The sequence below is a fragment of the Corapipo altera genome, unplaced genomic scaffold (genome assembly GCF_003945725.1).
Source record: "Corapipo altera isolate COAL_440 unplaced genomic scaffold, ASM394572v1 113, whole genome shotgun sequence".
In the NCBI taxonomy this organism is placed as follows: Eukaryota; Metazoa; Chordata; class Aves; order Passeriformes; family Pipridae; genus Corapipo; species Corapipo altera.
In genome coordinates, this window is record NW_020884895.1 from 7973533 (window position 1) to 7984059 (window position 10527).

The 10527-nt window shown below is 45.7% G+C and overlaps 2 protein-coding genes across 2 annotated transcripts in view; one reads left to right on the forward strand and one right to left on the reverse strand.

The window, feature by feature from the left end:
- The window catches only part of PHC3 (polyhomeotic homolog 3), a 29748-nt gene extending 29374 nt beyond the window's left edge, over window positions 1–374 (forward strand). Inside the window, exon 16 of the mRNA XM_027647284.1 lies at window positions 319–374. The gene's annotated coding sequence lies outside the window, so the exon portion shown is untranslated. The remainder of the gene's footprint in view (window positions 1–318) is intronic.
- Window positions 285–3334, reverse strand: GPR160 (G protein-coupled receptor 160). The gene is made up of 3 exons (XM_027647290.1): window positions 3295–3334; window positions 2861–2996; window positions 285–1843 (listed from the first exon to the last, which is right to left on the reverse strand). The coding sequence occupies exon 3, from the start codon at window positions 1787–1789 to the stop codon at window positions 773–775; it is 1017 nt and encodes a 338-aa protein (XP_027503091.1). The 5' UTR covers window positions 1790–1843; window positions 2861–2996; window positions 3295–3334; the 3' UTR covers window positions 285–772.
- Between the last annotated feature and the right edge of the window lie 7193 nt (window positions 3335–10527).

Here is a 10527-nt window from a genome sequence, read left to right on the forward strand (position 1 = left end):
TCACCCTTCATATTTAACTATTTTAAAGTAATTTTGACTTCAAAATAAACTGTATTTTAATTTAAGCCATTCTTTAGCCTTGGGCATGTATTTATATATAGCAATTAACCTTGTTGCTTAGATCTCTGACTGTAGTAATTTAATTTTTAATATGTACTTATACATTACAGGAGCAGCAGCAAAGAAACAGCGAAGCTTCAGCACCTCTCCTGTGGCTGTGGAAGTTGCACATCTTGCACTGGTTTTGTACCATGTAAAGTTTCTGTTTCTGTAGGAGCTGTAGCTTTACATTAACTAAAAAAATTTATTTCTTGTTAGACAGCAACCCTTAACTTCAATCAAGCTGACACAAAGCCAGACTTTAAGAAGAAAATGCACTTCAAAAAAATCACAGAAGTTGTTTGAACTTTGGATCAGCACCTGCATGTAGCTCCAGCCTTGAAGACTTTATTCCATTTTGTACTGTAAAACCTGAGATCATTCCATGTAAAGGAAATGTAAAATTCTGTCATAAACATGAGGTTTAACAGAAAACTTGGTTTATATAAGCAGTGGTCTTTTAAACATGTAATCTGAGGTTGAATCCCGTGAACTGACAGTGCTTGCAGTGCACTGGGACCAGTGTCCTGCACTCCAGTGCAACATTCACTACAATATTGGACTTTTTTCCATGGAGTGTAGCTCTGGAGCTGTTTCCTTGTGTTGTCTGTAAGGACCCAGCCACAGAACCTCAGCGCCCACACTTATTGCAGCCTTTCCAGCCAGCAGCTCATCAACAGATGACAATCACCACACCCGGCTCATCAGCTGGCTCTGTGTTTTCATTGTCAAACGGCACAAAGCAGAATTTCCAGCTGACAAACGGGTCTGAGCTCCACGTCCCCTCTGCCAGCTCGACCTCCTGGCACCGGCACCAGTACACGGCTGCCAGGAGGAAGCTGTTGATGAAGTACAGCCAGGGCACGTTCATGTCCACGTAGGCCGGAATCTGCGCTCCCAGGAACACAACCAGGACCTGGAGAACAACTAAAGGTGCCCAAGTGCCAAGAAAGCAGATGAGGAGTCTGCTCAGGAGCTGCCACTTAAAGCAGGTGGTGGTGTTGGACGTGTAGGAGAACATCAAAGCAGGCTGACTGGAGATGGAGACGAGCCTGGCAGACAGCAGGGTGGTCACCACCTCCTTCCAGCGAGCCAGGAGAGCAGTGCCCAGGAGCAGCACCATGGCACACGAGACTGAGTAGCTCTGCAGGCTGGCAGAGACAGGGCACTGGTAAGGAGAGACACTCTTCTGAATTTCCAGCTCTTCATAGACAGCGGGAACTTTCAGAATACAGAAAAACCCTGAAATCCATATAACCACCACAGCGAACACGTACAGTAATTTCTGGCCTCTTTTAGAGAACTGGGATGTCTGGGAGACAGTGGTGTAATAGTCCAGAGCAGCCACGAGGTACACGGGGTAGTGCAGAATTCCGCAGGTGAGAGAGGTGATCTGGGTGAAGAGGCAGATGTGGTACTTGGTGAACCGCATCCCCCAGAGCGCAAAGTCCTCGAAACAGAAAATGAAACAGAAGATCAGCAGCAGCGTGAGATCGAGAAGTGCCACTGAAATGCAAAAGTATCCCATAAAACTGGCTTTCACGTTTTTTGGCTTGACTTGCAACATGAAGAAATCGAGGAAGACTTTTCCGAGCATGATCAGGAGCAACACGCAGCTGGTTTCAAGAGTTTGGTTGCCGTGGGTGCAGTGGTACCGACCAGAACCATTTTCACAGAGTCTGGCAGCCATCCTCCAGTGGTGAAGACAGCAAAGATAAGTGTCACAGGGCACAGTGCTTCATCTCTGAAAAGGAAAAAGTTAAAAAAAATTTATTTCTCGGTACCTCTACCAGTTAGTTAATTCTCCATCATAGCAAGTACCCAATTTACTCTGAGTTTTCCAGGCTCCTTAATTAAGAGTAAATAACTTCACTAACACATCATTAAATTGCCAACAAGTGTTTAAATTTTATGTTCTTCGAATTACATTTTTGAGAGTTACCAGGTCAACATAGCCATAAGTTACTTTTCTAGTTGCTGTCCCAAGGAAAGGTTTAGGAAATAAGGGTGACTGTGCTCCTTTCCTTTAGAAAGCAAAGAGGTCTTTCTGTGCTGCTGGGTGGAGGGATGGAGGTTCAGAGCTCCTACACATTTTGAAGAAATTAGACAATTACTGAAATTGTACAAGAGATATTGCAGTGTGGCCTCACAGTTCGTGATGCTCATACAACCTGTGAGAAATTGAGACTGCAGAAGTGTCCTGAAAGCAGAAAAAGCATCAATGCAGCCCATCCTTTTCCAAAGTCCTGGAACTCCGAGGCAATCCAAAACACACAGGCTTCATTAGTGACTGGCCTCTTTTGTTCACCTTTAAACAATGTGAGTGCTACAATGACAGACACCTCAGAAGAGCTGGTTTTCCTTCGGACTTCCGTAAGTTTCCTTATGATAACTCTTTTCTGTGTGTTAATTCCTAAGGAAAATGAACACAGGATGGCTTCATGTAAATCAGCAAGACAAATTAGACAAAGCTTTCCATGCTTGCTTCTCTTTCCTTGAAGAAGCAGGATGGCATCAGTGACCTCAGCGAGAGCAGAGAAGAGCAGAAGTAAAGAGGAGTTGCCTCTCTAGGCTCTGTGTTATCAGCTGGATTTAAATAGACAGCTGTGTTTTGTCACCCACTTGCCAGTCATTGAACACTGGAGTTAGTGCACGATTGAGTTCGTGTGTCCTGAAAGGCAGAGTTGGAGCAACTAGAAGTCCTTGGCAGTACAGCTTGAGAAGTATGAACAGATACACAGATACGTGTTTACAAGCCTACCTGGGCTCAGCGCTTCACCCTTTATCGGCTCAAGTGCATCCTCTAACACCTGATACGTCTCACAGAACGACTTAATTCCGTCCATGTTTCGTCTTCACGTACCGGACGCTGCGCTCCTGTCCGCGGAAAAGGAAACCTGCACGAGAACACGGTCCCGCTCGGTAAGTGTATAATAATAATAATAATAACAATAACTTATATATTGTAACGCGGAATCACCATCCAGGCTGTGCGGACCCGGCTGCGGGCACAACCCGCACCCTGCGCACGGAGGGACCGGCGCTGCCCGCGCCTCCTCCCGGGCGCTCCCGGCCGCTGCCCCCGGCCCTCCCGGCGGGATCCTGCTGCTCCCCGCAGGCACAGGGAGGGAAGGAGGCGGCGGAGGGGGCTCCGAGGGGCTGCTCCTGCTCCCCACGCCCGGCCCCGGCACCCACCTGCGGCCGCCGCTCCTGTCCCGCGCCATCGCCTCCTCCCCGGCGGGGACCGGGCGGGACGGGGCGGGACGGGGCGGGATCGTGTCCAGGGAAACGTAACACAACACACATCACACATCTAACAGATAACATGTAGCACATATAGCACCACGCAACCCCCTTGTGTCTGATCCCCTGGCCGAGGGAGACGAAGCGCCCCGTGGTACCTCAGAGCCCTGGGGCTCCCAAATACTTATGGATGTGGCAGAGAAACGCTTTGGGTTCTAAACGTGTTATGTGTGTGTGGGGTGGGGGGGAAGGCGATGGTGGGAGGTGAGGGCGCTTCAGCGGGAGCCCTCAGAACCCTCGGGACTTGGCTGCATAGCAGAGAGCACAGGATGCTCCCTTTGGGCATTGTTTGATGTATACAAGTGTCAAGTGGCTGGAAGGACTTTCTCTGAAAGCAACTAACTCTCTGGAATTAAATTCAGATATAAGTAGAGATTTTTTTTCCCCCCCTTTTTATTTTCCCTTTCTCCTTCCATGGTTCATCTGAAGGATTAAATAACTTCACAGGGAAAAAAAAAAGTGATCAGTACTGTGAAAAACGTGAGAGCTTCAAGTAATCTCCAGCAGCATTCACACTGGCAATAGTTACTTGTCCAAACCACTTTTCCCAGGATTGTTGCACAAACTGGAGTATAATAAGAAGCTGTTTACACCTGAGAGGGTATTGCACCTTCTGAATACTCAGTCCACCCACAAGTATCTGAAGGCTAATGCCTTCAAGAGTAGTTTTCTTCTTCTGAGTTCTAACCCAAGGCAAAGCAGTGAAAATGATTTTCCCAGTGGGAGCTGTTTGGATGTTTTGGTTTGTCTGTGTTCATGTCTGTCTTTATGACAGCAGAAAATACTCTACTGGCCTGTATTGGGAGATGCCTGGATGGTAGAAATGAGCAACCAAGAGGGGACAGGGACAGTTTAGATATATTTTTCTGCTGATAAAAATCCCAGTGGGTGTGTGATGTCCAGACTATGTCAGATCCATGCCTAGTGGAGCAGGGTGGCCCATGGATGTGGCCCATGTTACATCCCAGTTTCATGTTGTGGCTACTTCTCAGCTTCCCTTTCCCTCCACCACCTTTTTCAGCTGGTTTGAAAGTTTGCTTATTACTCACAGGTTACCCCTGTTTTCTGCTCCTGGATACTGCGTCTCATCTTCCATCCCAGAGAAATGATGGTGCAAGATGGGATGCCCTGGAAACCAAATGCAGAACTTGGCATTTGCAGGTTCTTCTCGCCGTGCCAGAAAAGCTGCTCCCACTCAGTACTGGATAAGGGCTGGATCTTCCTTTGCAGGAAAACTTGCAGGTACTTGACAAACATCATGTTCTGAAAATAATGGCTTGAGCCCATCCTGCCTGATTTAAAGAGGCTGCATTTGTATCCACGGGCAGCAATAGAAGGGTTTAAGAAATCAGTTTGTATTTGCATGCAGGCAGCTGTGTGTGAAAACAGAGGAGAGTCCTCCTCCAGGATGAGGTGTGTGAAATAATGCAGCAAACCTCTTGCAAAAGCTGCTCGTGCACTTTTAAAAGCTCGTGTGATGGCTCCGTCTCCTCTGTTGTAACAAGATATTTGCATGAGGTTTCCTTCCTTCTTCAAGGCTGTTTCCTGCTGCTGGTTGCTTATACTTTCAATTCTGTTGTTGAACTTAACTGTAAGGATAGGATTTTAGAACAAAGGGGAAAGCAAGAAGAGAAAAAAACCTCTCTGATTTCAAATCTAACTTGATAACTTTGTGAAAGAAACAGTGACTGACGAAAGCGTCCTCACTGAGCAGGGGTTGGGCTCTACTCTCTCCTCCCTGTGGCCTCAGAAGTCACTTAAGAAGAGCAGTGTGGACCATTACAGTTCCTGCATGTTGCTTCTGCCTGATTTGGGCCAGGAGGTTTCCTTCAGACAGGGGCAGGTGCAGATAATGAATACAGCTCCTTTCCGTGGAGAAGTGTGGGGTGTTCTTCCTCTGCAGTTAGAACTGAATCTTTGCTTTTCCCCTGCCCTTCCTGTTTGGGACGTGCTGTGCTTCAGAAGCTCGTTGCCACCTGACCGTTTATACTGTTGAGCAGAAGAAAACAATTTAAACCTCACTTTTGTGTATTTCAAGAAATCTGATGTTGGCATCTCGGCCACCTCGAGCCATGTGGGAGAAGACAAGGAGATCAAGTGCATATGTTTGTATTTTGATGCCACGAGTGGGGAAAGCTGCTCACTGTGATCTCCTGCAAAACACACTGTGAACTCCTGCAAAAATGATTGTGAAAACTCCCTCTCCTGAGCAGTGAGGGGCTGGGGGAGACTCAGTTTGGAGAGGGATGGTCACCACAGCCGTGGGCAGAGCGGGCAGCAGACCGTGGTCATTGTGGAATGTTCTCTGGAACACATTTGTCTGCAGGGATGAGTTCCAGTCTGGTACAGCCTTGCCTGCATCCTCCCCTCGATGTGCCTTTAACTGGGTGTTGCCCAGCTGAGAATGTTTAATGCCCTATATTAGATTTTGTGCCTTGTCAGCACAGGATCAGCAGCTGGAGTTTTGCAATGGCAAGCAGTTGTGGAGCTGCTGTTCCTGAAAGGCTGCATGGCTCAGGAAGACAGGATGGTGGTTATGAAGATTTAAATTTTTTAATAAAATATTTAACTAATAGAGTATGTAACTAATGAACTATTTAACCAACTTTATTTTTATCTAACTTTATTTTTAAAGAAGAAAATGCTTGACCGGTCTCCCATTTGCAAGACGTTTTCATTTCCTTTTCAGGAATCTTATAAGAGCACAGACAATGTGGCTTTAGATCTTCATTTGAGGTGCTTATCTTAAAAGTAACAGGTTTGTTCTTGGGAAGCTCTTGTTGAGGAGAAACACATTTCTGTAGTAATTTTAACTTGAAGGCAATCTTGTTATAGAATCTCAACTCTGATTATTCAGTGAAAATCCAGTGAACACAGTGTAGAGTTGAATCCATGGATTTTTCAGGAGTGGTGGTTCCTTGGTTTGTGTGCCCACCATGTGCTTTCACTGCACAAGATGTGACCTTTCCTGGTGCCCATGGTGGCCCTGCAGTGTTGGTGTTTCTTGGCTTGTCTTTGACACGAGTAATTTTTCAGGGAACTAGAAGAAAGAAAGTACGAGCAAGGCTCTGGAAACTACATCACGTGAACCAGTAATTTATAAAACCCCGTTGGTGGCTTGCTGGTCACTTTGATAAGGAACTAAAACTGAGACTAAAGCCAACATGGAGTGCAGGGTGTGAGCTGACTCTCCTTGTGCTGCCCACAAATACCAAAGCTGAGCCAGTAACCTTCTGTAACCTTTTGGTATATCACTGCCTCCTGGTAGACTTTACTTTTAAACAAATTCTGTAGTGGCACTTTCACTTAAAAGGAAGCTTAAAAGGGTGGAAATGTAATTTAAATCCCACCCTCAGTGTAAAGAATTCAAAACTCCATCTTCTGATTCCCAACCAACAACCTAATTACTGGTTGAAGACTCATGTGCCAGAAAGAGAAAATAAGAATTTACTGAGGGCCAGTGAGAGTCACCCAGGGCTCTGCTCCACGTTCCATTTATTGACTAGCAAAGGTAAAATGCCAAAGTGTCTCTCTCCTAAGCGCCTACATCCTTCACTGGATCCAGGCTCCTGAGTACTTTTGGGGATCACAAGCTGAGCCTTTTCATTGTTTGGCTTCTGTTGCACATGATGAGGATTAATGGTTGTTGCCACCTGCAGAGAACGATTTGCTCTTTATCTAAAGCAGGATCAGTGTTTACTCAGTCCTGTTAGCTCTCCTTCTTTCGACTTGCACTGAAACCCTTTGCACACTGCCATTACTAACTAACTCTCTCTAATGTCTTTTATCACAGAACAATTTTTTTTCTGAGTGACCATTATTTTCACATACAGAAAAATACACATGGCAGAGCAAATGCCTCCGTGCCAGCCAGGCAGGAATGGACTCTTTGTGGACACTATCAGGAAATGTGCCTTTTGTTTTCCTGCACCTGTTGCTGAATTACAGATAAAATAATCCAGTGCTTTATTAAATAAAATGAGAAGCCCTAATGAAATTGTACCAGCCATTACCAGGAAGTCTATTGAAAACATTCAGCAGCTGCTTCAGTCCCAGTTCCCTTACACTGATAGGATTGTTTTGCCTGTGTCCTTGTGCTCTAAATGAGAAGGGCACAGTGCCTTGGACCATCTCACACCACTCTCCTCTCGCTCCCTGGGAAGGATTTGGTCAGAATCAGTAATAAATGATGCTCAGCACCACCTCTGAGTTGTACAGGTTTGTTAGAAGTTGGTGTCCCAGGTCCTGCATCTGAGTGTTTTGCAAACATCAGGTCATGTACCCTGACAGCAGTAAAGCAGGTAAAAATCTACTGGTTTATTCTGATTCTATAGAAGGGGGTTGATCAGAGATGCTGAGAATCAAATCAGTGAGCCCTTCTCCTTATACAAAATACCTCAGCAGCCTGGAGCGAGCTGGGGATCAGCCTCGTTCAACAGTTAAATGTCACCACTCCTTCACTGAAAGTCTCTGACAGAATTGATCTCTCTGTCTCTGCTGTATTTAAAACTCAACCCATCTATCACAGCTGTGCTGGCAAGTGGGTGGAGACTCTTCCCCAGGACAGGCTGTAGTTCCTAAGAAAAATTGTCTAATTTTAAAGAAAAGGTAATCCCAGCACTAATGCCGGTGCTAAATCTTGCATAAAAACCACTAAGAAGTTGCATCTCAACTGCTTTGGAGCTTGGGAAAAGTTTAATACACAATTTCTGGTACAAAAGAGCATAGCAAAGAATGGTGTTCAAACTTGGATGGTTTAAGGTTTGGTTTTAAAAATGTATGAGAAGTAGGTGGATGAAATGTCAGCCAAGGAGTAAGTGATGCACCCTCCCCTCCCAGCCAGGGAAGGAATCTCTGCACCCAGGGGCAGCAGGAGCAGTGGGAGGACGCACAGGCCCTCAGCATCCCCTGCTGGAGTCCTCTGTGACACTGAGAGTGAGCAGGATATTACCTCCAGAGTGGCTCCTGCCCTGGTTTTTTGGTGTTACAAAATTGTGGATCTACTCTGAGTTTATCCCAGTGCAACTCCCTGGGGAGTTTAGACTCAAATATATGTAAAGCAAACAAAAGCTTCCTAGAAATGCAGAGAAAACAATTCATATAGAACTTCCCTATTGGAAAATTTGATCTGGTCAGAACAAGGCAAACTGGGGGATGGGGAGAGGAGAAGGACATGTCCCTGCTACAAACAGTTGGGCTGTGTCATCTACAGTCAAGGCTATGGGAACCAAGAGCTTGTTTAGGCTCTGGAGCAAGTGAAGGGGAAGCTGCTCTCTTTGTCCTCACTGGGGTCTCTCCAGGGAAGAAAACAGCAGGTAATGAAGGTACTGAGACTTAACTTTTCCACAGTGGTCTTTTTCCTGGGTGTTTTCAGGTGTATTTTATTTTGTGAATTGCTTCTGTTTGTGGCTGGAGTACATGAAGTGAGGTGAGGGTGTCACAGGGGGTGCTCAGCTCAGCACCCTGAGGGAGGCTCAGGGCAGGGCACAGCAAGGAGAGGAACTGGGTTTGCTCTGTAGACTGAGCTCACTTGAGCTGATTCTGCCAACAGATCCAGGAGGGGTTCTGACAGGACTTCCAACTGCTGCCAGCAAATCTCCTGCAGCTGGAAGAGCGTATTTATTTCCCTGTTGCCCAGTGCTTTCAGTGCCAGCTGTGAGGTTGGAATATTGCTCTGCTGTCACTGTGATTCTGTTAGGACAGAATTCCACCCTCAGAGGAGCTGGAGAGAGCCCTGCAGGGCTCTGAGGGCTCAGTGCCACCGCAAGGACTGCAGGGGGCCTCAGGAAGGGAAATAAAGGACCAAACCCAGCAGGTGTTTTCCATTTCTGCAGTTCATGTTTGCACTGTCTACATTTAGCGTTTACAGGGGGCAGATGCTTCTGCCACTGCTCTCCTGAGTCCTGGGGAAGGTGTAATTTAGGAGTGGACTGAGGAACTGAGACATTGTCCAATTTTACCTGTCCCTTTTTCTGCTCTACGATGCTCAGTGAACTCCCGCCGGTGTTATTTCGAACAGGAACTGAAACAGGCCTAAATGAGCAATATATATAAAACACACACAGAGCTTTTTATATATATATATGCACAGGTTTTATATATATAAATCTCCTATTTTATATATATATATAAACCCAGGAAAATCTGCTGCATGATACACAGCAGGTGAAAGCAAATGCTTTCCCTGATCTGCTGCTACAAAGGTACTTCACTGTTTGAAAACTGTTTATCATCACAAGCTTCTCACCCCACTGCTGTAACTTTTCTACAGATACAAGAAATAAGCGAGTTCATCAAATAATATTTTTGTTTCTTAATTGCTAGAGAAAGATCTGCCTCTGTTTAAGGACCCTGGAACAGCACAAGTGAGCAGGTGTTATTGGATGTGTACCAGAGCAGAGCACACTTGGGTGTAATATCTCTGCCAAATGCTGTCTACAGTAAATACATTTGTGTTTTACCAGCAATTGTTAAAAGTCCAAATCATTAAGAACTATGAAATGCTCGATATGAAAATGTCTTGATAATTAACTAAAGGTGGCCAAGTCCCTTTGTGATTTTCTCTTTGGACTGGAAATGTTTGTCAGGATACCTTAAGTCCACTCATAATTTTACTATTACTAGCATGTTGTAATCACTTCTCTCATTACCTTGTTCCAAAATAATTCAGAAGTACTGGGGGGATATTTCTAGGAAAACTAGATTACAGTAATGAGTCACAGGTCCTTTCCTTAACCACTAACCAGAGCTCTGTCTTCACACCACCTCACAGGTTCAGAGCTGTTCACAGCAGATCAAGTGGAGGAGTTTGAGGCCAATTCAATTTCTAAGCCATGGGAGCCTGGAACTCTCTTAAGGTGACAGCACAAATGTTTGGTGGTTAATTCTGAGCCCCAAACACTTGTCCCCAAGTGGGCAGTGCTGGCACGTGGCACCTGTGCAGTGAACAGGGAGCAGATGGCACCATTACAGGAGTATTTATTATTTGACCATTTCAACTTTATTTTCTCAGCGAGGCCCTGAAGACATTATTTCACTTAGAGGAGGAAAAGTACTTGAAACAACTTAAAGCCACTACATTTTCTTTAAAAACTGGCCAGGGCTGCCCCCTGTGAGCCCCTAGAG